The sequence below is a fragment of the Strix aluco genome, chromosome 7, assembly GCF_031877795.1.
Source record: "Strix aluco isolate bStrAlu1 chromosome 7, bStrAlu1.hap1, whole genome shotgun sequence".
NCBI classification, from domain to species: Eukaryota; Metazoa; Chordata; class Aves; order Strigiformes; family Strigidae; genus Strix; species Strix aluco.
In genome coordinates, this window is record NC_133937.1 from 4380502 (window position 1) to 4407927 (window position 27426).

Sequence of the window (27426 nt, forward strand, 5' to 3'; positions counted from 1 at the left end):
CAATAAAACACAATCAGGCGTGAGAAAAGACAACTTATTTCCTGACAGTTTAATTCCTGGACCAGGGGGGGTTCTCAATTTGATGATGAAAAATGAAATACAAGTAATAGCCAGTGACACTTAGCTGTGAGGAAGTGCTGCTCATGATTAATAGCTTTGCATTAAAGTTATTGCCCTGTTAGGGTTTTCTTATCTATTTAATACATGTTCAGAGCTGGTTGAAGAACAGAATTTCTGTTTTGATTTCCCCTGTAATGGGACTATCCAAAAATAATTAGCTGAGCTCTGAGTCCATTACACAGCCTTCACCTTTGCACAAACACTGGTTTTTATGCTCTTCCAGGCTGTGCCAGCCTAGATAGAACCTAATGCACAGCTTTCTGCGGCAGGGAATCAGACTGGTTCATCACAAAAAATGGGAGATGCTGTAGCATAAGGAAAAAGAGGTGCAATTTCAGCATACGGTGACAGCTGTCTTTGGTGACCTACCAGCAAATGTCACGTGTTAGTTTTATTCCATTTCTTTTTAAAAGCTAATATAGAAAATACATTTAATTTCAGAGTTTCAAACCAGGAAGATCTGAGCACTCAAGGAAAGGGCAGAGTTTTCCATTGCTAAGCCTCTGGCTGATTCCCAGCTGAGCTATCTGTGGCAGCGCAAGTAGCCTTGGTTAATTTTTTGCACGAAGATGCATCTATTACTAAAACATCATTTGCAATAAGCACTGCAAAAACAACATCCAGGAACTGGTGATTGAGAGCAGCCTTCTGCTTGGCTGCTGGGTGTTGGGGGAGAGTTTGGAGGCTCAAGCACCTGGAAAACCCCCACTCTATATTAAAATTATGTTATTAATGTAATTATTTATGTATTTCATATGTTTATGAGGTGCATGTGTTTCACGCTGTGTATCTCTGCCACTCATCCCGCCGTCTCACCCTGCAGAACGTCGGTGGCGGCACGGCAGTAGTCCAGGTACGTGCCACCGACCGGGACATCGGCCTCAACAGCGTCCTCTCCTACTATATCACCGACGGGAATGAGGACCTGACCTTCCGCATGGACCGTGTCACCGGCGAGATCGCCACCCGGCCCTCCCCGCCAGACCGCGAGCGGCAGAGCTTCTACAGCCTGGTGGTCACCGTCGAGGACGAGGGCAACCCCTCCTTGTCGGTGAGCCACCAAAATGTGCTTTTCAGGGGGGCATGATGGAGCTGGGCAGCACTGTGGAAGCGAACTTAGCACTGAGAAGTCAAGTATGGAAGGGGGGAACAGGCACAGGGTGCGATGTTTTGGTGACCCAGCCGTTTGGGTTATGACTCAGAGTCCAAATCTGCTGCGTACAAGTTTGATTCAGAGCCTCCTTCAGCGCCTGGTTCTGTGAGACCCTCTCTTGCAGTCGCTGGGGGAGCTGCCATCTCCCATCTGTAAATGCCAAAAATATCAATAGCATCCCAACAGGCAAGTGTGCTGGTGGCTGCAGGAGTTGTCCTGCCCACCGGCTCCTCATGCTCTGAGTCTGAAAGGTCTTGGGATGTTGCTCACCCATCTCAGGGCAGGGACTTGCTGGAAACATGGTTCAGCTCACCGTGGACTCATGTGTGTCTGTTCTGGTGCTTGCGAATGAGAAGAGCTCTGGTAATTACTGCTATAGCCATTGCAGTCCCTGACATGCAAGATTTGGGCAGCCTTTCAGTTGCGTTGCTGTTGTCCAGAGCGCCCTGCCCGTGGTGAGCAGGGTCTGACCATGCATTTGGGGGCCAATACAAGACCCCGTCCATCATCCTTCAGTCTCGGGAGGCAGCCGCCTTGCTTTTTAGCTACGAGTGTGCAGGAGTGCCTGGTGGGAAACTGCATTTGTAGCCTGGCTTCTCTCCCTCGCACCTTCCCTGCTCTGTGAATAACAAGTCTCATTATTTGTGGCTTTAAGGAGGACTGTGGTGTGGGAGAGTCAAAAGAGCAAATAACATTTGGGGCACTTTCCAGCCCCGAGTCCCTCCTAACCATACAACTCTGTGGGGAGGTGAGTGAGCGCCTGTGTGCACAAAGCAAGCCCAAACTCTGAGATGGGGAGGAATGACACCCTGCGCAACACCCTGCCATCCTTCCTCTCACCCACCTCCACTTGCTATCTCTTGCCATCTCTCTGATCTCCCAGCAGAGCTCTCGCTTCAAAGCCCTGCTCTACATTTTGAGGAAACAGGTTGCAGCCAGCAAACGCAAACTGTGGCTTGCAACTCTCGCTTCGGGCTTTGCACTCTCAACTCCTCCCTCCCGGGTAGTTCACACGCCTGCTTGTGCATCACCATCTATTTCTTAAGCTGTGCTGCCACTGCGGCTTAAATCTAGGTAAGTGTCTTCCCCAAAAATGAGAGAAGGCAGCTTCATGTAACTGCAGCACCTGATATCACCAGCTCCGACTTGTCCCCATTGCCCCTGCACTCTGGGAGCATCACTGATGCTGCTGTGGTGAGGAATGCCATGTGACAAGCCAGCAAATCCCATTGCCATGGCAATGCCCTCTTCCATTCCCGGTGCTGCAGAGGACAAGTGACACAGTTTATCGCTTCACGCTGCCAAAGCAGCGTCCCAGCAGCCTCACTTGTCCTCAGGGTTTCTGCACCACGTCACCAGCGCAAGTTATGCCAGCAACGACAATCAAAATCACGCCATGCTGAAGTGAAACAAAGCATCCAGTGACCTGATTCCTGAGCGAAGAGAAGAGTTTTGGCCCTTTTTGGAGCTTGAGGACACTTAGATCTTGTGAAAGGCTGTCCTGCATGTCGCTCAGTGACTGCTGGTCTCAAGCCTGGGTGATGAAATGAAGCCTGTCGGGAGTTTGTCACCCACCAGAAACTTTGGTTTCACAAGACTAGGCTGATGCAATGATGCACAAAAGGGAATTATTATTTGTAATTCATGCGTCCCTTCATGTGCTTCAAGATTTGGCTTTCTGAGTATGGGAGAAGCAGAAGAGGCAGAGCTGGGAGAGGACTTGGAAGTCCTGTGGTGATCCGTGATACCCAGGACAGCAAGGGTGCATGGAAGACTGGCCGTCCTCTTGGGAGCTGGAAATGCAGGGGCAAAAGAGTAAAATGCTGATGATAAAAGGAAAACATTTACCCCAAAAAGCACTGCGGGGAAGAAAACCTTCACAAGCTGGTGAGCTGCAACTTCAAGGTCTTGGCGTCCTTACTTGGGAATTTCGGGAGTGACCCAGGTTCTGTCTGACCCTGGTGCGAGCCTGCAGCTGCAGCTCCCCAAGGGCTGGCCCTGCTCTGGAGTCTTTGGGGCACTTCTGCAGCAGAAGGGAGGATGTTTGCCCAAGAGAGCTGCGGCACCCACATGTGCCGGAGCAGGGCTCCTCCTGGCACCCGCAGACCAAGGCACTGGTGCCTGCAGAGAGGCAGGGTGGATGGGCAAAGCCGCTCCTCACCTCCCAGACACTTGTCTTGCAGCCGCCCCCAGCCGCGGCTGCTTCAGCCTCTGCAGTTTCTGTTCCCGTCCGCCCGCTCTGAAACAAGAGTTCAGGTGAAGCACCGCAGCTCCTCGCCCTCCTCATGAGCGAAGCCCTGAGTGCTGATGCAGCGGAAAACAGCCAGCAGCGGGGCACCAGCTCGATGTGCATTCCCAAGCCAGGTGCTTGCAAGAGCTGGTGGGACCCGGCAAGGTCCATGAGCACCTTGCTGGGTCACCTTCACCATCTTCATCAGTGATGGGGACCAAGGTGGGGTGCCAGCACCCAGCGTGCCAGGGCTCCTGCTCCAGTATGTGTAGAAGGCTGGGTAGCCATCGCCTCTTTCCCTTAAAAGTCTTTAGTTTGCCTTCTGGTGAGCTCTCCATTTGGGAAACAGTCCCTGATGCCACGCAGTGCCCCGACATGCTGCACCAGTGCTTCTGGCAGAGAACACGACTGCTCAGCTCACCTCTGCCTGCCCGCCGCGTCTGCCTGCGGCACGGGGCATCCCAAAAGATGGGATTCCTGCAGCACAGAGAGAAACCTGTCTCCAACAAAGCTTTATTCTGTCATCAAACAGTGCATTCATTAACAAACGGAGGGTTTCAAAGCAGGACCTGCAGGCAGACAAATCCTCCATGTGCCTTTCCAGCTGCAGCCACTGGGACGGGGAAGTGCGCACTGGGCGAGCTTCCCCAGCAAAGCCGGGAAAGGGGCTGAGCCATGGCTGGCAATAAAGCACAAGGTCCCGTGTTCAGGAAGTTATGTCCATGATGTGGGCGTTGGTGCTGGCTTCTCCTTTATCCAGTCCTGTAGCCAGACCATCTTGAAGTTGCTCTTGCTGAAGCCAAAACCAGGTTAGTCAAATCCAGGGTGTCCCCAGCTCATTGCAGAGGCAAACACTGTTTCCTCCAGCCACGTCGTGTGAAAATTCGGCATGGTGCCAGGGATGCTCTGCGCGGGCACGCTGCCTGGTACGGCTATTGCTCAGGTTTGACACTGTTTTGGTATGAGTAATGTTTATGTTTGTCTAGTGGCAATCTTTTCCCCACTTTACAACAAAAACAGAAGCAAGAGAAAAAAACCAAACAAATCCTTTGAGTAACAGAGTCTACCACAAGCTTTTATCTCCTCACCAGGGGCTGAGTCACGCTAGAGCCTGACCCATGGCTTCTTTTGGATAAGAGATGCCAGGGTGCTGCATTTGGGTGGAGGATGCTGTGAGGGCACCCATGTCCCCTGGGGCATACCAAGGTCCTCGGGCATGGAGGAGGGCAGTGGCCCCAGGGATGGTTGCTCTGGTGTGATGCCCCTTGGAGGATGGGGGGAGGTCAGCCAGAAAGTTTCCCACCACCCACTGTGTGCTCCCGTGCCTCCGCCTCTCCACGGGGGCTCTCAGCCACGTCACAGGAACATCCTCCAATACCCTCCAGATAAATATTCTAAATTACAGGCATTTAAAAAAACCCCAAACAAACAAAACCTATAAACATCCTTTTTTTCTTTTAATCAGCACTGATAATGAAACAAACAGAAAGACAAATTCCCCTGATCCCAAGCCGAGGATAAAATTGCAGCAGAAATAAGGCTCTTCCCGACATGTGTTCAGCTGAAAACGCGGCAGCCTCACAAGTCCGTGGCTGTCTCAAAAGACTGGTGGGGAAGGAGGGCTCCATCAGCTGCAGGGAGCCTCTCCTCTTCCTGTTTTGCAAAGAAAAAGATAGTATAAGGTTGGCCGGTGACCCTGTTTTGTCTCACGGTGGATAAAGTACTTTACCCGGAGAGGATGTTCAGTCAGAGATGCAGAAACAGGTTGATGCTGCACAGCTTAAACCCCTGGCAATAAGTTAAAACCTCGGGGAGGTTTGCAGGTATGGGTCATCCTTCCTTCCCTGCATCCCCAATTTTCAGCTAGTCTGTAAAACATGAACAATACAGAGCTCTTCTCCATAGAAATAAGTAGTTAAAAACCAGAGTCCGGGCAAGAGAGGTTCACTTCCAGCCCCAGGGCAGAGCCAGGACAGGAGGCAGGGACAGGGCTCCTGCACGCAGCTTCATTTTTTAATGCTTTGCTGCCCATGGCCATGCTGCCCTCCCAGGGGCCTCGGCTGGACGAGCATGGCGCGGTGGCTGCCTGGCCTCTCCCGGCTGTGACTGGGGGATGTGGTTTCCTCCGGGGACTTCAGGCTTTCAAGGAATTTGGTGAGTCAGGAACAGGATCTGGAAAAGGGCAAACCGAGGGTATTAGTAGTCCAGCTTGCAGCTGCAGGGAAAAGCTTCGGGAAGCAGCCAAACTCTGCTTTTGCACATAAAACAGAGGCTTTGGGTCCTTCCCATCTTCAAAGCCCTGGGACATGACGTCCCACATAATGCAAAGTTTGCAGCTGATATTTAACCCTCCCTTTCCCGTTCATCCCTCCTAGCTGCCCCTTTCCTTCCCACCCCTCGCACAGTGGTCCCCATGGGGGCTCAGCATTGCCGGTCACTCACCCAGTGTTGGGAAGAAGCAGTCCCCAGGGCCGGAGGGGGAGAGGGGGGTGCCAGGCTCAGAGAGCAGGTGCCGGCCGGACTCGGAGGGCTGCCGGCTGGCCATGTAGGAGAGCTGGGGTCGGGGCCGCGACTCCGTGCTTGCCGAGGGGACCGCCTCAAAGACGGGGTTTTCGATGCCCTGGGCACTGCTGCAGGAGAGGAGAGGGTGAGAGGGGTGGGGATTAGCATTTTTCATTCGGGAGCCTTTTTTATCCCCAGGATTTTGGCTGAGCACTGGGAACGACCAGGAAGGGCAGGGAGCAGGTTCAGATGGTGGCACCTCTGCTGAGAGTGAGCGGGGAGCCCGGCACAGTGGGGAAAGCTTAGCCAAAAGGCACCGTGGTTTCAAACTCTCCTGGAGCATGGTGAGATGCATGCCCTTGGCACAGGCAAAAAGAAAGGAGGCATTTCCCACTTGCAGGGAGGGAAGAGAAACAGTGGCTGCCTGGAAAGGGACAGGATCCTGGGCATGGGTGCTGCCAGCACCCTCCCCACTCCACCCGGCAAAGATACATTCCAGCTTCAAGGGGAGGGGAAGAGAGGACAAGACCCTTGCAGGATCAGGGATGTGGGCAGAGGGGGTGGGGGCGAGCTGGAAGCATGTGGGTTTCCTCACCTTTCCATCCTGACGAGCTCGTGGGCACCTGCCAAAGACAAAACAGTTGGCTTCAGTGCTGGCAGCATGAAGCCCAGCGTCGAACCCAGACCCACTGCGTGCACTGTTTTCTGGTGTCTCATCCATGTCCAATTACTCCTATTCCTCTGCATTCCTCCCTCCCTTCTTTAGCATCAGCCTCTTCTTTGCTCCCAAACCTCCTCTGCAGCCCAGCCTCCTCACAAATTGAAACCACAGGCTCTGAAGAACAGAGAAAGAGAAGCTTTTGCCAGCACGGGGCAAGGTGAGGCGCAGCTGCGGCGCCTGGGCTGCAGCCCGGTCCTGCTCGTGCCTGTATGCGCCCACCACCAGCCTCTGACACCCTCCCAGAGCTCTGCAAAATACCACCCCGGCATTTGGCTGCCCCTGTGTTTGTCTGGGCAGCACCCTGTTATTTATTTCCTCATCCCCTTTGCTACAGCCACAGCAGTTCCTGCAGCCTGTTACTTGGGTGTGCTGGATGGCTGCATGGCAAATATCCCGAGCCGAGATGCACAGGTTTTGGCCCAGACTGTGTCAATGGAAAGCGCCCAGTGGAAATAACCTGTAGCTAACCTGGTCTGAGACACCCCAAAAACAAATCCCCCTGGGTTTTGCCTTCCCTCTTGGGTTACGTAGCATCTAGGTGATGCTTTGCAGCACAAGGTGGGGGAACTGCACCCCAGCCATGGCAAAACAGATGCATGAAGGCACACGGCCAGTCTTTTTGGCCAGGGATGGATGTCAGAAGCACAGTTCCCGTTCTTGTGGCTGGCATCATGCCCACCGCTGCTGCAAACACCACTTCTCCAAAGGGTTTGCTCAGAGCCACACAGCTGCCCACCAAGCTCAGTGAGAGAAACCACAGGGCCCCCGGCTTGCCCAAGACCTGATGAAATAGCTGTGCCACTTAAGGTGGTGCCCCTTTCTGCTTAATTACTGAAATCACTGGCAGTGGGGGGAGACCTGGCTTGCTGCAGTCCTATTGTCATAGACACATAAGGGGTCTCTTTAAAGAGGGGGGGAGAAAAAGCACGAATAATGCTTTCTTCTAGCACTTAGAAGGCAAAGCTTCTATTTCAGCTGTGCAGTGGAGGAGGGAGGGATGAGTAAATGAGCTGATTGTTGCAGTGGAGAGGGAGGAAAGGGCTCAGTGGGGAGGGGGTCTGACAGCATCTTTGCAGTCTCAGTGTCCCCAGCACAGTCCCAGCGTGCCTGGCAGGCATTGCAGGCCCCCCTCCCAACCCACACTCCTCTCTAGTAGCCTGCAGGCACACACGGTCCTTCCCAGGACAGTTTTGCAGGAGGCACCTGGCAGGGACCTGTCTTTGGGCCACTTTACAAGGTGTCTGTGGGACTCAGGGTCTGAATCAGCTGACCCCAGCAGGACACATCCCATTCCATAAAGGCCATGCTGGCAGAGCCCAGGAGATGGCTGTCCCCGCCAGTGGCTGGCAAGGGAAGGGTACGTACGTCTGCTGCTGACGGCTTGTCTCTGCTTGTAAATCAGGAGCAAGATGAGGGGCAGGCAGAGGATGCCCACGATGCAGGCGCCCGTTGCCAGTGCAGCGGCTGTGATATCTGCAAGAGAAGAGGGCAGAGCTGGAGTGGGCAGCGGGGGAGAGGGGGGTTCACCCTGCATTTCCTCAGTTTCCTCAAGCCATAGCAGAAGCACAGGGCAACACCAGTGTTGCCCCATGTCTGATGAAACACAGATCACGCACACACTGGCAGTCCGCTCCTAGCAGGATTCGTGATGGGATACGTTGCTGGTTGCGGAGATAAGCCCTGAGGCATTGGTTTAGGACCTTGACCAAAGTCCCTCATTGCTGGAGGATATCCCAAGGTCTTTCTTTGGTATTCAAGATATGAGGAGAGAAGCAGGGGCCCTGATAAAACCCTCTGAAGTCAGCAGAAAGGCTCCCAGTGATTTCAAAGAGTGCTGACTCTGACCCATGGCCAGCTTGTCAAAATTAGGCTGCCTAAAGTACTCGGGCATCAAAGGACTCGTTGCCCAAGGTCTCTGCTATCGAACATGCCCCTGCAGAACACTGCCCACGGAGGCTCCCCAGAAAGGCTGGCCACCTGCAGGCACATCTGTGGCCATCAAGGTCCATGTGGGACAGCTTGTGGCAGGGTCAAGGGCTGCCTAAATCAAGGGCAGGTTCAGCTCAAGCCCTCCTTTCCTGCACATCCATCTGGGGAGGCAGCTTTTTGCTCCAAGTGTGTGTGTGTTTTGTGCGGGGTGGGATTTTTTTTCTCTTTTTCTTTTTTGCCTGGCAGGACAGGGTGTCCCAGCACTTGAGACTGCGGGTTTGAGACAGAAAGCACTTGTTGTGGGGAGCAGGGGACAGTTTCCCATGGCTGGGCTGGCCCCAACCATGCTGCAAACCAATTTTAGCAAAATCTGCCCGTTTAGCAGCCAGCAAACCGGGGTAGACAGCACGACCCACAAGAAACCACCTGCATAGCGAAGTGTGGGTACCTCCAGCGTCTAGACACATTGCTGGGGGAGCCTCATGTTGTCTGAGCGCTCAAGCAAGATTTGGGTTTCCCCTGCTAGAGCATCTCTGCTCGGGGCGAGGTGGCATGGGCTTGGGATGGCAGCAGGGTGTTGCAAGAGGTTCCTGCAACTCTTTACTTTTCAGTCCCTTCCCATCTGCTTGTGGCAGCAGCTGGTAAATCCCCCATCATGTTTTGGGTGGGATCCGGTGCTTTATAACTACAGGGTGAATGCTCTCCACAGGCTTCAGGACATTCATGTCGAGGTGACAAGGCCAAAGGAGGCTCTCCTCAGCCTGAGGATGTGCCTGTCACATGCACCCCATGGGGGCAGCTTCAGAAATCACCCTCTGCACACCTGAGGGTGGGGGAGGCTGCATCTGGACACCAGTGTGTTTGTAGCAAGCAGCTGTCCCTAGCGAAATAGATGGGCCAGGACGATGAGCAGCACATTGGCGAGAGGGGATTTTTCCCTTTACCTTTGCTGCTGGTGGTATGAAATGTGCAGTTCTGAAGCCCTTCTCTGCCTGCAGAGGAGAAGAGAGGAGTGTTAGATCTCAGGCGATTTGCTCAGGTACCACAGAGCTCCCACACCCATTAGGTTTGCTTGCCTTTGCTCACCAGTATTGAGAAAACCAGCCCAGAGCATCCCAAAAGCTTACTCTGAGATTCCCGCTGCAAGACCCATTTTCCCTCAGCGGCAGGGCCCATCCCTGGCCATGCAGGCTCTGGGTTTTTTTTTTTTTGTCTAAAAGAAAAATTATCTACCCTAACGCTGCAAATCAAGGGCAGGAGATGCCTTTCCCTCCATCTTGTGCTTCCCTGGGCCGCTCTGCCCCTGGGCTGCTGCCCTGAGGTTATCTGCACGCCCTGCATCCTGAGCAATGCCTGTAGTCCTCACTGGGGCTTGGACCACCAGCCAGCTTCTTTTATGCTGAGGTTTGTTTTCCTCTCTTCCAGGAAGAGGTTGAAGAAGATCAGTGAAACTATGTAGCATAGATTTTATTGCGTTCCAGCCTCCTGATTTTTTTTTCTTTTTTTTTTTTAATGTTCCAACACTCTCTGGCCCTAATTCAAACCCTTTCAACATCTGCTGCTCTTTGACTCTTGCAACATGGCTTGGGCTGTCAGCATCACCACACCCTCTCTCCCCAGCCCCAGCACTGCACCCCAGCATCCCCCCACCAGCCCTTCTCTACCACCTTGCTCCAATGCACCCTGGCATGAATGGGGGTCTGGCAGGAGCTCCCCTTTCCCCCCCCTCACCTTGCTGGATTTGTAGCTCCACGAAGCCATGAGCAACCTGCAGGGTGTGGGGCTTGCCATGCTCTCGCCTTGCCTCCACAGCATAGCAGCAATAATTCCCACTGTCCTGCAGCGTCAGGTTCATCACCATGATGTGAAAGGCACCGTGGTGGTCAGGGACAAACTCCACCCCATGATGGCTGCCTTGCCCCCCGAGGGGGGATTTTTGGGTGCCGTTGCCCAGCGGCTCGTGGTGCCTGCCCAGGTCGTGGTGCAGCTCCTTCTCGGTGACGTTGCGGATGTGCTTCTTCTCAGAGCAGCTCTGGTCGCCGTTGCTGCTGAAGTACCAGGTTTTGTAGAACAGGTCGTGGCGGTCGGCAAGGGGACCACTGATCCGGCAGGTCAGGGTGACGTTCTGGCCCTCGGGGCAGATGCAGAGCGAGTACGGGGTGGTGATGAGGAAAGCTGTTGGCCCTCCTGCCGGAGAGAAGGCACAGCGGCCGAGTCAGACCCTACAGCCCTGGGCTTACCCTGAGTTCATAGCAAAACGGGGATCCCTCCCCAAACAAGCACTGCAAACCCCACCGCTGATGTTGGCAGAGATGGCTAGGAGAGAAATCAGAGATCATCAATATCAGCCTGCAGGCAGAGGGAAAAAAGACTTCACGCATGCCCTTAGGGCAAGAAAACCTCCCCATATCCCAAGACAAGGGAGACCCCTTCGCTTGCTCTGTAGCAACGCTCCAGCAGGGCTGGGGGCAAAACTTCACCCTAAAACAAGCCCTGGAGGAGAGACATGCTTTAAATATAGCTGAGCATCAGCTTTTAATAGCAGCAGGAGTTTGCCCGGGGCTGGCAGAGGTGTGGGGCAGGGAGGCGGGGGGCTTCTACGGAGCACCAGACCTCTGCAAGGCATGCAGAGGATGAGAAGAGAAGCGGGGCAGTGGGGTATGGCTTGTGAATGAGGAAATACAAGCGCTGCTGAGCCAGCTGAAAAAAAAAAAAAAAGGAGAAAAAAAATAAAAAGAAAATAGCTAGGAGGAGCCTGTGCCCCCCGAGATCAGGCGGGGAGCAAGTCCCACCCTGCTTGTTTTTCAGCCCCTGGGGAGGAAAAGGGGGAACTGGCCAACACCAACTGTGAGGAGCTGCTTGAAAATGAAAACAATTTTCAGAAAGAAATCCCTGACCGCTGTCAGCTGCGAAACATGGGCGGGAGGCCTGGCAGAGGCGCAGGAGCGAGGGGCGTACTGCAGCGCTACTGGTCCCATCGCAGCACGCCAGTGGAGGGTACTGGCGGGTAAGGGAAGCTGTGTATGAGGGGAGAGAAAAGAGCACAGACAGGTCAGTCTTTGGTGCTCTGGCCCTGCCGCTGCTTTGTGTTTGCAGAAGTACATACGTCACCTTTGAAAGCTGAAGAAAAAGCAAATTCTGGGTTCATATTCTTTCAATTATTGAGCAAAGGAGGTTCCTGGGGCTGGTTTGCAACAGAGAAGATGGTATGAGGAAAAGGTGTTCTTTTATTTTGGTAACATCCTGTTGTGCCATTAGCTCCGCCGCTGTTTCGCTTTGAGGTTTTTCACTTGCTATATCGAGCAGGCGTCAATCACGGGTGGGGTGTGCTGTGCCTGCCCGCAAGCCATCCAGCCGGGCAAGAGGCTCCTCATCGCCGGGCTGCCCGGAGAGCATCCTCCTCTGTGCAGGGTCACCGTGTCACTGCCCCGGCACGAGGCTCTGCTTGAGAGCGAAACTGAAAACATCCCCTGGGCCTTCCACCCCTCATTGCTATTTACGGCTGTTAGGATGGCAGCGTAAGAACAGCCGTGAAGCCCTTGAGTCCTAGCAGCCTCCCTGAGGGTGCTTTGCAGGGAGAGGGGGGTTTGGGGAGGGGATCTGCCCCACCAGCCCCTCCCAATCTGCAGCGAGTCCCCCGCAGAGCGGGATGGCGTGACCTTTGCTAAACCACTCCAGCTAATTGCTCCACCTTCCTGCAGCCTCCTCAGCCTGCTCCTCACTGCACGAGAAGCAGCACATCCCCCAGGGCTGCTCTGGGGCAGAGGTTTGCGTGGCCCGAGCTCAAAGCTGCCTCATTTGGTCTTGGTTTCAAGCCCTGGCTTCTCCTCATCCTCGGATGCTGCTGGGGCTGGGATGCTTGGCCGGGCTGGCTGGGTTTTTGGCACACAGCGGAGCGGGTGGCCCACCTCCTTGCCAGTGCTCCGAGCACAAAAGGCACCTCAGATGTGTTTCTCAATACCTGCCACAACGGGAAGTGCCCCATTCACATCGGGGGTCCCCTGGGAGCCAGGGGAAGGGAAGCCAGGGCTCTATTGGAGGAAGCCGCACTTCCAACACCTTGCAAAAGTATCTGCGGGAGTCTTTGTTTTCCACACACTCCCCCCTCAAATAAAACAGGGCCGTCCCGCTCATCCCCGCACAGTTTGCAAAGCACTGCCTTACTAAAACTTCCAGCCTCCACCTCCGGAGCTTGATGGGAACCGTCTGGATGGAAAGTCAACACAGCCCACGCTTTCGGCAGCAGCGCCCAGCCGTGGGGAGGGACAGAGGTTACCACATGTGCGAAGCCTTCAGCATGATCAACTTCCCTTCTTTCTCCCAAGCAGGGGACAGCTTCCAAAAGCCATCGAGCAGAGGAGAAAACAGCTGGGGAGGAGAGCTGGCAAGGCTCAGCATGCCCCACAGCAGCGCCAGGGAAATTGTTGTTCCCTCCCCAAGATGTAACGAGGCTTTAAACCCATGCTAGATGCCAGATGGTGCCCGGAGGAAATGTCTTCTGTCGGCGTCTTTACACTAAAGCTCCTGGATCTTAATCTCCCCCAGGTGCTGTGGCCTTTTTCCATGCCCAGACCCCAGGTTTGGCTCCATCCCATCCCAGTCGGACCATTCCCTTTGAAGTCAGCACTGCTGGCAAGTGTCAAAATAAAGCCAGATGCCCGTCTCTGTGCATCTCCAGCTGAGAGAGCCTGGACCCGTCGAGGTCCGAGCCGAGAGCTGTTGTCTTGTCACCATCTGGTAAAGACAGAAGAGGTCTCAAGCAGGTGCCAGAAGTGCCCCTCTTTGTCTTTGGCACCTCCGTATCTTCAGCTCTGACCCGCGGCGTTGCATCAGTGCGGCACAGAGCCCCATGCAACGCTGGTACATCCCCGGTGCCGGCGCCACTGCCTAGCTTGAAACCTGGGAGCTCTCCTTTCAGAGAAAATGAAATGCAAAAAAGTGCTAATGCCAAGGAGCCTGTCTTGCCAACCAACAGCTTAAATAAAACAGGATCTCATGCCAAATTCTGTGTCGGTGACCAAAAGCCTCTCCTGGCTGCTTCTCCTAATTTTGGTCCCCTGCTCTGGCAAGTAGGTGTTTGATTTACACTCCTGTGGCTTACAGAAGTGATTTCCACACCATGCCACCTCTTTCCACTCCAGGGAAATCTGAGTGGCAGGGCTGCAGCCTCTGGAGGGGTTCACCCACAGCAGAGGAGGGCTGTCAGAGAGAGAGCAGCTGCTCAGTGCTGAAGTGAGGAACCCGGCTTTAATTCCTCTTCTGGGAGATTTTGTAATGGACTCACATGAAAGTGCTGCAAGCCCCAAGGCCACTGTGCTGTCATTATGCTTCAGAGTTATCAGCCAGGTGAGATGTGCTGGGGCATCCACACCTCAGCACAAGTACTTACAGCAGGAAATTAAAAAGAAGATGCCAGTTAACAGCCCTCGTCTTCTGTACCCTGAGGAAGCAAATGGCTTTTCAGCGGCAGGGCTCTTCCCTGGGTACCGATCATCCAGGCTGTGGGGAGAGCAGCCTGGAGCTACTGCACCCGCTGGAGGGTCCTGCCTTGCTCCTCTTCCAGCACAGCCCTGGCCCAGAGGCAGGGTCACAACACTGAGTTTGCACTTGGGATGTGATTTTGGAAAGCCCAGCTCAGCTGCTATCCCTTGGATGGAGAGGAGCTGCCTCCCCATCCACCTAGCTGCCAGGGTCCCCAAACTGCGTGGGAGCTGGATGTCTCCAGAGGCTCTACTTCTCCATCAAGCCCTGCTAAAATTAGCCAGGGGTTCAGAAAGTTTTGGCAGGCGCACAGTTGCACAAAGCTCAGTTCCTCTGGCACCAGGCACACATTGAACATCAGTGTCCAAGCTTGTGGCATTGCAGAAAGCACCCCAGACCTGTCAATGAAATAATCCAAAGCCCCACAGAGATGCTGGGAATCGCTCCCTGATGTCAAGAGACTCAGATGAGAAGCAAAGCACACTCCAGTCCTCACCAGCCTTGCTGGTCCAGAGAAGAGAGGATATCCTTATTGCAGGGGAGCATCACTTCTTCCTGGGGATGTCCTAGAGGCAGTCACTTTGCCATCCCAGGACAGAGGGAGAAGTCAAGCCTGATAGGATGTTCGTCCTGTGCAGGGCAAGGAGGGACTACGGTCCTTCCCAGCTTCATCCTCTGACCCTTCGGCGACAGACAAACTGCTGTTTTAATTGCCACCGCCCTTGTTTCACTGCCTGACCCCGGAGCCCTGTTACGGACATGCTGCCTGCAGAGTCAGGCATGAAGCGGCCCCCCTCCTCCCAGACAATCCCCCCGCCGTGCTGGCAAGCAGCCGGTGAGCTTCCAGCACCGGGAAGTGCTCACTCAGGGGAAGAGAAACTCGGTGACCGCACACAATGATCCTGTCCCGGCTGCCCACCCGGAGAAGCTGCCTGGCACATCCCCGCGATTATGGTGGAGCAGAGCATCCTCAGAGAGGGCATCCCAGCCCTGCTCACACAAACCACCTCTCTCTGCTCCCCCAGGGCTGAGGGAAGGCTCCTTTCACCACGGTGTGGCTGGGGACCTCCACAATGCCGGGGCAAAGTGCCACGCGGGAATGGGGCAGCTTTTCCACCCCGGGATCCCTGTCAGGGGGCTGGCAGGGACAGGGGGTGCTGCTTTCCTTCCACACACGTTAGATCAAGGCGAAGGAGGAAGGAGGAAAACCCAACCCCAGAGTTTTAAAACAGCTGCTCCCCTGCAGCCCCTTTCCCCCGACGCAACCAGCATCGTGTGAAACACTGGCTTGATCCGCCCCCCCACTCCAAAAATCACAGGGTGAGGAAGTAAATAACCCCCGAAACGCCCCAAATTCCTCATGCCAAGGGACAGCCCCAGCCGGGCAAACGCGGTGCTCCAGTGAGGAGAGTTTCTCTGAGCGGGGAGGAGAGGAAAGCAAGCTGGAGCTTACCGTGGGAAGCGAGCAGGCAGAGCGCGGCCAGCAGCAGCCCAGGCCGGTGGGACATCGCCTCCATCGCGGCTGGGGCAGCCGGAGGGAACTCGCTTCTGCGGAGCCGCCCGCAAGCTCTGAGCAGCCCCGCAGCGGCAGCCGGACTCGCACACACAGGAAATTTCATTGAGTTATTACACGCAGCAATGGAGAGAACTGCGAGCACCCCCAGGAGGTGAGATGCGGCAGGGAGCTGCGGGCTGCACCCCAACCGGGCACCCCGCCGGCGGGCGATGCCTCAGTCCCCACCCGTTTGGGCAGCAGCGGGTACAGCTGCTGGGTTTTTTCCTTAAAGCATTGCAGGGTTAGCTTAGAGCAAGCTGGGCCCCCTGCGTGCATTTTTGGGGTGCACAAGAGGTAGTCGAGGAGGATGCTCACCGTGCTGGGGGACATATGGGTGCTCAGCCACGAGGGGCTGGGTGCTGGTCCCCATTTCTTCCCTGGCAGGAGCAAAGAATCCCTTGGGGCCAACCTCCAGCTTGCTTGATTAAAGTGCACTTTGCTTGTAATTACTGTTTTTCCCATGTTTGTGAGGATCAAGCAAGCAGAAACCCTCCTGGGATGAACAGGAGACAAGTACAGAGAAGCATAACTCAAAGCAGTGCCGGCTCAGGGAAGAGAACGGAGCTTTCCCCAAAAAAAGGGGAGACAAAGATCCCCCTCCCGCAGCCCATTTACACAGGGGGAGACCTTTACTCTGCCCTCGAATAGCAAAGCAACACTGAGGGCTGACTCACGTTAACTCTTCCTGGAGCTTCGCTTCGAATTCAAAAGGCATCAACAAAATCTCCAGCTGCGGCTGAGGGCCACCTCGATTCAAAGCAGTGTTCCCTGGGAAGTGGAGCCTGGAGGTTTGCAAACTGCAGAAAACTTTGCTGCTAACCTGCTCTGAACTTGGAGCATGCAGTGAAATAGAAAAGTAGCTAATTACCCTGTGGCTTTGTGGTTTTTACAGCAAACAACACATTTGTGATCATCACGTCAAAAATGTAACCCTTGTCTGGCTGGAATAAATTTGTTGCTGGGTGAAGGTGTAGGCACAAAGTCCAGAGACTCCAAGAAAACGGTTTATCATCCTGAGACCCCACCTCTGAGTTGAGCCCTTAGGCAGGGTGGCATGTTCTTGTCACCTCCCTGTCCCCAGGTGTGCCCCCATGGTGACACACCCAGAAAACAGCCTTCAGTAAGGACACCCAAGGGCCTGTGCAGGGACAGATACAGCTGAAAGAGGGTCAGGACAGGCTGAGCCTGGCCAGGAGTGAAACTGTGGTCAGCATGTAGGTGGTGGGACCTGCAGGAGGTCAGGCCAGTTGTCCAAAATGCTCATTTTTGTTCCTCCCCTGAGACATGGAAGCATCATCTCCAGGTATTTTCCATCCTACCACATTGCCACCCCTGGTAATAGCAACCAAGGTGTCCCCAGTGTCAAGGTGAGGACTCACATGTGCTTTGTCCAAAGGCAGCAAGGCACGATGGGGTTCAGCCCCTGGCTTTCCCTCTGCTATGGGCTGCTCCCTGGTGTTACCAGCAGTGGTAAAAACTGGATGAAAATGAGAGGGATCCCGCAGAGACATGCTTTGCTTGGGAACAAGCATGTGATTTTATCTCTGTACTTTTATCTCTGTACCCAACCGTTACCTGGAGATGTGTCTGCAGCCACGGCTCATTTAATTTTGAGCCCTGCATCCCGCTTGTATTTCTTGACAAGGTTGAGCCCACGTTGGTCATTGACCTTGACAAGTCCAGCCTTCTCCAGCCAGCTCAAGCAGTTGGAGAGCCAATCCCTCTATGGTGCTTAACGCAATGTCCCCATGTCCCACAGGCCACCACCACAGTGTACGTCACCATCCTGGATGAGAACGACAACGCTCCCACTTTCCAGCAGCAGCTGTATGAGGTGACCCTCGACGAAGGTCCTGACACGCTCAATGCCACCCTCATCACCGTGCAGGCTGTGGACCAGGATGAGGGACCCAACGGCACAGTTGCGTACGCCATCACCGAAGGCAATATTTTGGGTACCTTCGACATCAACAGCACCACGGTCAGTAGTAATGCCAGCCCCATCCCAGACATGTCCCTGTCCCGCTCCCTTCACTCCTGACCACTCTCCCCTCATCTTGCAGGGACAGATCCGCACTGTGAAGGAGCTGGACTATGAGATCAGCCATGGGCGTTACACCTTGATCGTCACCGCCACTGACCAGTGCCCCATCATCTCGCGCCGGCTGACGTCCACTGCCACGGTAGGGAGCTGCCGACAGGGTTGTGACACTGCAGCCTCTTCAGGGTTGACGAGTTCCCCCTGCGAGCAGTTTCATATCTCCTTCCCAGTGGTCACCAGTTGCTTTTCCCACCAGTGGCCAGTTTGCCCAGTTGCTGTCCCCGCGCTCCCTCACAGGGATGGCAAAACAGGGACGTGGACAAGGGACGCTTGTGGGTTAATTAGCCCAATTATTTGGTCCTGCAAAGACACAAACAGAAGAAATTCCTGCAATTGCTTTTAAGCTGCATTATATTATCTTTAGATGTCCCCTTGGTTCTTCTTGCTTAAAGGGACAGTAGCTAGTAAAGCATTGCTAAGAGCATTAATTTCTGCTTCATCTTTATCTTTTCAGATTATTTATCTGCTTTTTAAATTCCTTTTTCTTTCCTTGTATGGATGTTATTTAAAGCCTCTAGTCATTTTTGTTGCTTCTCACTATACCTCTTCAATTTCTCCTGGACTGCAGTCACCAGAACTCAGTACACTGCTCAAAGTGGGGGGAGGGCAGACTATCAGCTCCAAAGCAAATGCTTTGCAGAAGTAGAATACACAGATTATTTTTGTGACTGAAACCAAAATTTGACAGGTTATATGGCGGACATTGTCCATGCCCAGACTGATTTTTGGGGTCTGTAAGTGAAAGAGATCAGTTAGACCTTCTGCTGTGGCTCCCTATTGTGGATCCGGATATTGAGCCAAGGATTCTGTAGTCTCCCAAAAGGAGATAAGTTCTTGTGTACAAAGAAAAAAAGAGAAACTGAAAGGGAGATACCAGTGTGGGAGATTTCCGTGGATAAAATCTGTCCCTGCAAGCCTGGCAGCGCTGTGCTCCACACTTGGGCAGATGGGAAGACTTCAGATGTGTACATCTGATACTGCTGGAGATGCCTTCTGGCCCAGGAAAAGTGCAGCGGAAACCTCGAAACCTGGGGTTTAACTGCCAGCAGGGAAGGCGGCGGCTGCTGGCGTGCTGCAGGCAAAGGCAGAGCTTTCCCTGCTCTTGGCCCAAGCAGAGACATGAACTTGGAAACCCCTTCAGCAACAAGTACCGAAGCTCAAAGGGATAGGAAACACTCTCCCTATTCAGCCCAGGGAGTGTGCCAGCACTGTCTGAAAACATAGCTTTTAGGAGGAGTTTTAGTGATTACTTAAGATCCCGAGTGATGGGAAATCCATCACCCTGATGAGGTGTGCCAGTGTTTGTTTTCTCCACTGCTAGGAAATGGAGCAGAGACTCAGATATTCTACTGTTCTGTAAAGATTAGATTTAGCCAGTAACAAATGTCCATCTGATGGATTTTACTATCCTTTAACCCAGGAGGTCAGAAAGCTCCTCATTTTCAGTAGATTTCTTGTAACCACCTGTACGACCAAAGCTCAACCTTTTGTTAGCCACTGGAGACTTCTCCTCAGGCAGGGTTTCTCTGCTGTGCAAGTTCTCCGAGGGCTAACCCTCTTTGCAATATAGTATAGTATAGTGCTATATAAATGTCTTCTGCATAGTGTGACTCAGTTAAAAAGCAAGACTCAGGGTCGTTGGATCCCCAGCTTCGCCAGCAGCCCCATGGTGTACTCTGTCCTAAAATTGTTGATACTTTCCCACTTTGAGATCTGTAGGACTGATCTCTAGCCAGACTTTGTCATAAGAAGGGAAATGTGCCAACAGCATTGGTGGTGTTTTGTGTTGGGATAAGGACACAAGCTGCAGGTTTTTTAAAGTTCACTCAGCATTAGGAATGAAGCCCTTGGTGGAGGAAAAGGAGTGAGCAAGTGTGCAGCTGGCTGCAGAGATCAGGACTCTCCAAACTCATGGCTTTGGTGGCCAGATCCGTGTCTGTGGTTTTTGTCTATCCAGCTTGGGTTTCAGGATGTGAATGTGGAAAACATTTGGCTTTTACGTTGACTTCTCCATCATGGTGTGTGGCTCAGAGGTTGAAAAGGGCCCCATCTGTGTGTGGCTGGAGTTTCATAGTGTTACTGTAGGATAGGCATGATCAGTTTGAGTCTCTGAACTGTGAGCTGGATGTTTGGTGAACAGAGCAAAGACAGAAATATGGGAGGTATTTCACAATGTCACCCATCCATGACTTCCCACACTCACGGCCAGCAGGTTAGTCTCCCCTTCCATCCCTCTCCTCTCACTGCCTTCCATCCTCTTCCCCTGACCACAGGTGCTGGTGAACCTCAATGACATCAACGACAACTGTCCCACCTTCCCACGGCCCTACGAGGGTCCCTTCGACATCACGGAAGGGCAGCCTGGCCCGCGCGTCTGGACCTTCCTGGCCCACGATGGCGACTCAGGACCCAACGGGCAAGTGGAGTACAGCATCATCGCCGGGGACCCCCTGGGTGAGCAGGGATGTGGGGACATCACCTCTCCTCCTGGCTGCCCCATGGAGTAACCTGGCTTACGGGAGCATGGGCAGGAGTGTTTCAGAAAAGCCATCCTCCCTCCCAGTGCTTCTGCGAATTTAGTCTTTCGACACCAGGAAATCCTGTTTTGAGCAACCGGAAACTTAACCTTTTCGTCGCCAGCCAAGGGGTGGCTGGAGCTTGCGCAAGGGCAGGGAGAAATCTGCTAAACCACAAAGGCAAAAAAACTAAAAAGGCAAAAAACAGACCGCAGAAAGAAACCAAGAGCTGCAAGCGCACAGCCCCATCCCCTCACCCCCATGGGGTTTTCAGGGCATTTGGGGACTGAGTTGCTCTGCAACCTGGGGTGAAGCTGTAGCTCCAGCCCCACCAGCATCCTGGAGCAGGTGGCAGAGGAGCCATGGGCATCCCTAACCATGGGGACATAGGGCTGTCCCTCTGTAACTTTAGGGTATCTGGAAGGCAGAGCCCAGCCCCATCTCCCAGCTGATGCCGCTGCAAAGCTTTTCCAGGCTACAGACCTCGGCTCGGAGGGAGTCCATGCGATGTAGCCCACCCTGCTCTGGCCATCATGGGACACAGGCAGGTGCTTGGAGAGCTGTTGGCATCTTCAGAAAGGCCCAGCAAGGGCATAGGCACCTCTTCAGCCACTCAACCCATCCCCCGCTCCTGCTGGTACCTGGGGGTACATCCCAGGATAGTCCCTGGCAGCCACAGTCCTCCTATATCTGCAGTAGTGGGGCAGGGTTTTGTCCTTAAACCTGCTGTGGTGCCTGTGCCTGGCTCCAAACCAAGCCGTTCCCCTGGGGAGCCGGGCCATTCACAGCAGCATGGTGTGAGCCAGGGCCCCGCTGTCTCCGGCAGGGGAGTTTGTGATCTCTCCAGTGGAAGGGGAGCTGCGGGTGCGGAAAGATGCTGAACTGGACCGCGAGAACATCCCCTTCTATAACCTCACCATTGCCGCCCGTGACCGGGGGGTGCCCCCCCTCAGCTCTACAGTGAGTCCCCTGGGGTGGCATGGGGGGTTGCGGGCTGCCTTTCTCCATCCCCAGCTCCTTCCTCCTGGTCTGTGCCTTCGCTCTCCTCCCCTTCTCCTCCTTCCCCTCGTCCTTGACGCTTTCCTCCTCCAGACCGTAGTGGGCTGAGTGGGGAAGCCCATCTCTTGCCCGGGGAGGCCAAAAAAAGATGGGAGGGATGGAAATAGGTGCCACGTGCCTGCACCACTTCTCTCCCTGGCAGATCCTAGTGGGCATCCGCGTGCTGGACATCAATGACAATGACCCCGTGCTCCTCAACCTCCCGATGAACCTCACCCTCAGCGAGAACGCCCCTGTGTCCAGCTTCGTCACCCGCATCCTCGCTCGGGACGCAGACAAGGGGCCAAATGCTCTCCTGACCTTCGACATAACGGCGGGCAACATGGAGAATGCCTTTTACATCAACAGCACCGTATGCCCCTGGGGGGGTGGGATGCCGGGACACGGAGGGTGGGCACCCCTGGCCCCAGAGCCCTGCCTTCCCTGGGCACCCATGGGGGCCATCTGGCATCCTTGCCCTGTAAGGAGATGCCCCAGGTGTAGTGCCACTCACTCATGTCCCTTGCACCTATTTCCTCCCTTTTTTCTCGGTAGACCGGCATCGTCTACGTAAACCGCCCACTGGACAGGGAGCGGGTGGCAGAATACAGGCTGACCATCACAGTGAAGGACAACCCCGAGAACATACGCAATGCCAGGCGGGTAATTACAGACACTGCTGGGGCCTCCAGCGACAAGGCGGCAGGGCGAATGGGAGAAGGGGTTCCTGCTGTGGCCAAAACCAGGCAGTGCCTTTACCCGCAGCATTTCCAATAGCAGCCTTGTCCCTCAAAAGCATCCAGGGGTCATAAGGAGGAGGCTGCAACACCCTCCCCAGCAGAGAACAGGACCGGTAGGATTTAGGTCAAGTCCAACATTGTACGTTGACTCCATGCAACAGCAGTAGATGTCATGGAAGGTGAAACAAACTTGGGCTGGAGAGTTGGACAATCACAGTGACACTGGAGCATCTTTTGGCCCTGCCAAGATGTCCCACACATCACCCTTCAGGGTACAGGCTGGGAAGGGATGCCCAGTCCCAGGGTGAAGGTCCCTGCAGACCCTCCAGGGTGGTCCAGGGAGCATAGCATCATGGTTGCACAGGGCTCCAGCTTTGACCAGCACCAAGCTGGAGGTGGGAGAGGCAGGAGGTGAGCTCAAGGAAAGGACGTTGCGGTCATCACCCTCTTGTCCCTGTTTTCCTTTAGGATTTTGACCTGCTGGTCATTTCCATAGCAGATGAGAATGACAACCGCCCCCTCTTCACCCAGAGCTCCTACCAGGCTGAGGTGATGGAGAATTCACCCCCAGGTAGGTCTCCCTTCACTCCCTTTCATGGCTCCTGGAGACTCCCTTTGGGATCAGTCAAGGGGAGGTGTCTCCCGGCTGTCATGGAGGAGACACGATGCTGAGCAGGGAAAGGCTGCAGGTCAGTAGGACAAGGATGCTGATTATGAGGGGTTCCTGCCGCCTGCCTGGGGAGGTCAGTCTTGAGGAGACTGTAGCTTTGGTCCATGCTGCTGATGGAAACCCTTCCTGGCACAGGTCAGGCACAACCTTGCGAGAAATCGGCCCCGTTTGGGAATTATTCAATTGCACACAGCAAGGGGTGCCCATGGCCTGAGCTGAGCCCTGGGGGCAGCTTTGAGGGCATCAACCTGCCCAGCGTCCCTGCAGGGGATGGGGTGCCATCTCTCCATCACCAGCACCTGGAGCCACTTTGCTCCAAGGATTAGAGATAAAACAGTCCAGCCTGTCCAGGTAGACATTTCCCATCCAAAGAGCTAGAATTTTTTTTTTTTTTGCCTTCTTGACATTTAAATCGCTCCCTGCTTCAAGACCTCAGGTACCTCCCTGTCCTGCCATCGAGGGATATCCCAGGCAAAGGGTTTGGGTGCCTCCAGGTGATGCCCTCGGTGACAGGGTGCTGGTGCCACCCATCTGACAGATGTGTCTGTCTGTTTGTTTTTAGCCGGACGTCCCACCGCCTCACCTGGGCCTCGCGAGTCGGTCTGCAAGGCTGCAGCAGCTGCCCCCCCACTGCCTCGTGCCCTTCGAGGCCCCACTCTGTCACCTCCTCCATCCATTCATTGCCGTCCCTCATGTGTCCCCAGGGCGGGAAGGGGATGGGGGGGCTCTGCAGGGGGCTGCCACCCTCCCTAATCGTTATCATCCCATCCAGGGACTCTGGTCACGATGCTCAACGGACCCATCCTAGCTCTGGACAGTGACCAGGGCAGCAACGCTGTGGTGACCTACCAGCTCCTGGAGGCATCCCCAGACCTCTTTGTTATTGACAACAGGACAGGTGGGGTGGCTCAGCCCGTCCCCAGCCCGGGGACAGCAGGCAGCCAGGGGGTATGTCACTGAGCTTTTCCCCTTCTCTAGGTGTTGTTTCAGTGAAGCCTGGTAGCGTGATAGACCGAGAGGCTTTGCTGGACCCTCGCCTGGAGTTCACTCTGGTTGCTCGTGACATAGGGGGGCTGAACAGCACTGCCAGCCTGGCAGTGACCATCCTGGATGACAATGACAACCGCCCCATCTTCCAGCCGGCATCCATCACAGCACGGCTGCGGGAAAACAGCCCTCCAGGTCAGGAGAGGGACAGGACGGGATGTGAGGGAGGGCAATGGGGAGATCTGTGTGTCCCCCTGGGACTGTGAAGATCCAGGTCCAAGTGTCAGGGTTGGCAGGGTGATGTTGAAGGGAAAATTTGGGAATTGGGGCTGCCCACGTTGCTTGACAGTATTTACCTTGGGACTGGGGGCTTGTTGCTGCTGCCCCCCAACCCTCACTTGAGAGAGCTGTCTCCCCCTTTCCAGGCTTCTCCGTTGTCCAGGTGATGGCCACGGATGCCGACAGTGGCCTCAACCAGCAGCTGGATTACCGGATTGAGGGTGGTGGCCAGGACAGGTTCCTGATTGATGCTGCCACGGGGGTGATCCGTGTGGCCAACATCACCATCGACCGGGAGGAGAGGGATGCCTACCGGCTGACGGTGGTGGCTGTGGACCAGGGCACTCCAGCGCTCTCAGGCACCGCCACCGTCAGCCTCTTCATCGACGACGTCAACGACTGCCGGCCCGAGTTCATCAACCCCATCCAGACAGTCAGCGTCCCTGAGTCAGCCCCCCCCGGCACCGTGGTGGCCGAGGTGACTGCAATCGACCGGGACCTCAACCCTCGCCTGGAGTACTACCTGCTGGAGATCGTGGCTCGCGACGACACGGATGCGCTGGTGCCGGAACAGCAGGGAGCATTTGCTGTGGATTTTAGGACAGGTAGGAGAGCGGGATGGGCAGCGCGGGCAGCGCGGACCCCTCTCTTCACTTCTGCTTCTTCTTCTTCTCTGCCTGGAGGTAGGTGTCTAAGGCATGGGTAGATGATGCTCCCTTCCTGCCTCCCCGCAGTCCTCCTCCAGCTGCCCCATCTCACCCTGCCCTGTCCTCTCTACCCCGGCCGACTGCCTTAACTAACCCTTTTTTTTCCTTTCTGGCTCTTAGCCCACCAGGTTTGTCTGTGTGTGTGTGCTCATTTCTCTTTCTGTGCCATCCGTTGCGTCCCCCCATGTCACCCATCTCCATCACAGGCAGTCCCACTGTGGGCCGGGGGCTGCTCAGCCTTGACAGACTGGACTTGGGCACCCTCACTCGGGGGAGAAGGCGGAGACTCTGTGGTAGATGGTGGGCTCTGTCCTCGGGGAAGGAGGGCCAGGAGCTGCCTGCATCTGTTTTGGAAGCCCAGAGCTGATCCAGGAAAGAAAAACTTCCTTCTTGGAAAGGATACAGCACAAGACTCTTAAAGACACCCAGATGCTGAGCTAAGGTGGATGGGGTCGTGCAGGGGAGCAGCAGCAGTTGCTCCCAAACCCCTCTCATCCACACAACCCAAACCCTTACCCTGGCTGGGGCAGTGTGAGAACCTGTTAGCTGGGCAGGGCAGAGCAGGCAGGAAGGCAGGAGATGGAGAGAAGGGTGAGAGAAGTTGTCTCCTCCTGTAGCTATTGAGTGTTTTCCCCATTTAGCCTTTGGGGAGAGGAGAGCAAGTGCAGCAGAGGGTGCAGCAGTCGGCTGGTACGGACCGGTCTGCTGAGGGTCCTTGGGGCGGGGATGCAGGCACAGCCTGTGACCCCCATCTTTTTGGCGTTCCCAGGAGCTGTGAAGATCAAAACTCCCCTCAACCGGGAACTGGTAGCCACCTACGAGGTCACCATCTCCGTCCACGACAATGCCAGCGAAGTCATCGACCGCTCAGTCAGCGTGCCCAACGGTAAGCGTGGGCTCTACCCAGGGAGCATGGGCCCGGGGCTGGCAGCTGCCGGGGGCTGGCACAGCCTTTCCCAGGCACCAGTGCAGCTTCTGAGTAGCCGACAACTCTCCTGCAGTCCTGGACCAGCTCTCATCAGGTTCAGGTTCTCCTCTGAGCCCTCCTTTAGTGAATGGCCCGAACATCCCAGGGCTGCAGTGGGGATGGAGAGGACCATGTGCCCATAACTCTACCATGGGAGACACCCATTTCTTCATTACCATCCCCATCGTGTCTTGCCACCCTGCTCCTGGTAAATACAGGCCCATGTGTGAGAAAGCACACACAGATCAGGAGTGGGTGAGACTGTCCCACAGCCAGCTCACAGGACATAGCAGCTTTGCTGAATATTGCTGTTTCTCTTGATGAACCAGCTCCATTTAGTTGGCTTTCCTGGGGTTTCATGCTTGTATCTTTACAACCCTCTTTTCTCCCATCCTTTCTTCTCTTCTCTTTCTCACTTGTCATGTTCCTCATCTCATCCCCTGTGGTCTCCACCACGGCCACAGCCAAGCTGACCGTCAATGTCTTGGACGTCAATGACAACACACCCCGCTTCCGCCCCTTTGGGGTCACCTATTTCACCGAGAGGATTTTGGAGGGAGCTACGCAGGGCACCACACTCATCTCCATCTCAGCGGTGGATCCAGACAAAGGTGCCAATGGGCAGATCACCTATGAGCTGCTGAACCTCTCCCCAGAAGGCTACGCCTGCCTCGAAGACCAGTCAGCAGGTCGGTGGCCTGGGGAGATGGGAGTCTGGGGCAGGTCGGTGGCCTGGGGCAGGTTTCTCATTTCAGGATCTGCCATCCTCTAGGGAAGGTCGTGGCCAACAGGACAGTGGACTATGAGGAGGTGCAGTGGCTGAACTTCACCATCCGAGCTTCCGACAACGGCTCTCCCCGCAGATCCGCTGAGATCCCTGTGTACCTCCAGATAGTGGACATCAATGACAACAATCCTGTTTTCAGCCAACCATCCTACCAGGTGAGCTGGGCTCCCCGGTTCAAGTCCATATGGACAGTGCCTGCCTGGTGAGGATGGGCACAGAACTGGAGGTTCTTCAGGGACACCTTCTCTTCCCTCTGTCTGTGCTTGAACCATATGAAGATGGTCAGCCTACCAACGTACTCTGTGTGAACATCTTGTTCTGGGTTCAGCTCTGCCCACCCCTGGGTGCTACCCTACACCCTTGGTTACTGCTCGCTAAAACAGCAAGTGATGAAACAATGGGTCCTGCCTGCTCCCTTTGTTTGCAGAAAGCTGTCTTTGAAGACGTGCCGTTGGGTACAGTTGTCCTGAGCGTCCAGGCCACGGATGCAGATTCTGGGCGTTTTGCTCTAATCCAGTACAGCCTGCAGGATGGAGAGGGCAAGTTTGGGATAAATCCCAACACGGTAAGGAGCCAACCTTGGCTGAAACAGAGGGCAGAAAGGGAGGGGAGGCTGAGATGGTCCCACCTTGTGTCTTGCTCCCACACCTCACCTTCTGCCCCCTCTTGAGTACCAGCTCTGCCAGACGAGGCCCACCTGAAGGTCTCTGTGTGCTACAGGGTGACATCTACATTCTGTCAGCCCTGGACCGAGAGAAGAAGGATCACTACACACTCACTGCTGTGGCCAGGGACAACCCTGGGGACATCTCCAGTAACCGTCGGGAGAACTCTGTGCAGGTAGGGCTTTCCTCCTCCCAACACCCCTCGTGTGGTTGTCACCAGCAAGAAGGTGTTAAACCTCAGGCTTTCATCCCCATTGGGCTTGCTGGTGGCTCAGGGA

The 27426-nt window shown here is 54.9% G+C and overlaps 2 protein-coding genes across 2 annotated transcripts in view; one reads left to right on the forward strand and one right to left on the reverse strand.

Moving 5' to 3' along the window:
- The window catches only part of CDH23 (cadherin related 23), a 215559-nt gene that overhangs the window by 179282 nt on the left and 8851 nt on the right, over nt 1-27426 (forward strand). The window contains exons 37-52 of the mRNA XM_074830236.1: nt 944-1171; nt 17451-17672; nt 17755-17874; nt 20066-20246; nt 21135-21268; nt 21510-21719; nt 21902-22009; nt 22555-22657; nt 23529-23654; nt 23735-23938; nt 24169-24627; nt 25499-25615; nt 26161-26385; nt 26469-26638; nt 26911-27048; nt 27204-27323. Of these exons, the coding sequence (XP_074686337.1) occupies nt 944-1171; nt 17451-17672; nt 17755-17874; nt 20066-20246; nt 21135-21268; nt 21510-21719; nt 21902-22009; nt 22555-22657; nt 23529-23654; nt 23735-23938; nt 24169-24627; nt 25499-25615; nt 26161-26385; nt 26469-26638; nt 26911-27048; nt 27204-27323 (2865 nt within the window). The remainder of the gene's footprint in view (nt 1-943; nt 1172-17450; nt 17673-17754; nt 17875-20065; nt 20247-21134; nt 21269-21509; nt 21720-21901; nt 22010-22554; nt 22658-23528; nt 23655-23734; nt 23939-24168; nt 24628-25498; nt 25616-26160; nt 26386-26468; nt 26639-26910; nt 27049-27203; nt 27324-27426) is intronic.
- On the reverse strand, nt 4942-15793 carry VSIR (V-set immunoregulatory receptor). Its single transcript, XM_074830246.1, has 7 exons — nt 15590-15793; nt 10387-10842; nt 9600-9647; nt 8092-8199; nt 6601-6628; nt 5946-6133; nt 4942-5675 (listed from the first exon to the last, which is right to left on the reverse strand). Exons 1-7 carry the CDS (start codon nt 15753-15755, stop codon nt 5638-5640), a joined length of 1032 nt encoding a protein of 343 aa, XP_074686347.1. The 5' UTR covers nt 15756-15793; the 3' UTR covers nt 4942-5637.

What these genes read in the sequence shown, in the direction of transcription:
- VSIR (XM_074830246.1), bottom strand. Translation starts at nt 15,755, where the DNA reads ATGAAATTTCCTGTGTGTGCGAGTCCGGCTGCCGCTGCGGGGCTGCTC. An exon ending in CTGCCTGCTCGCTTCCCACG is followed by an intron (nt 10,843 to 15,589) that starts GTAAGCTCCAGC and finishes TCTCTCCGGCAG; the next exon opens with GAGGGCCAACAGCTTTCCTC. An exon ending in CTGCTTCTTCCCAACACTGG is followed by an intron (nt 5,676 to 5,945) that starts GTGAGTGACCGG and finishes GCCCTTTTCCAG; the next exon opens with ATCCTGTTCCTGACTCACCA.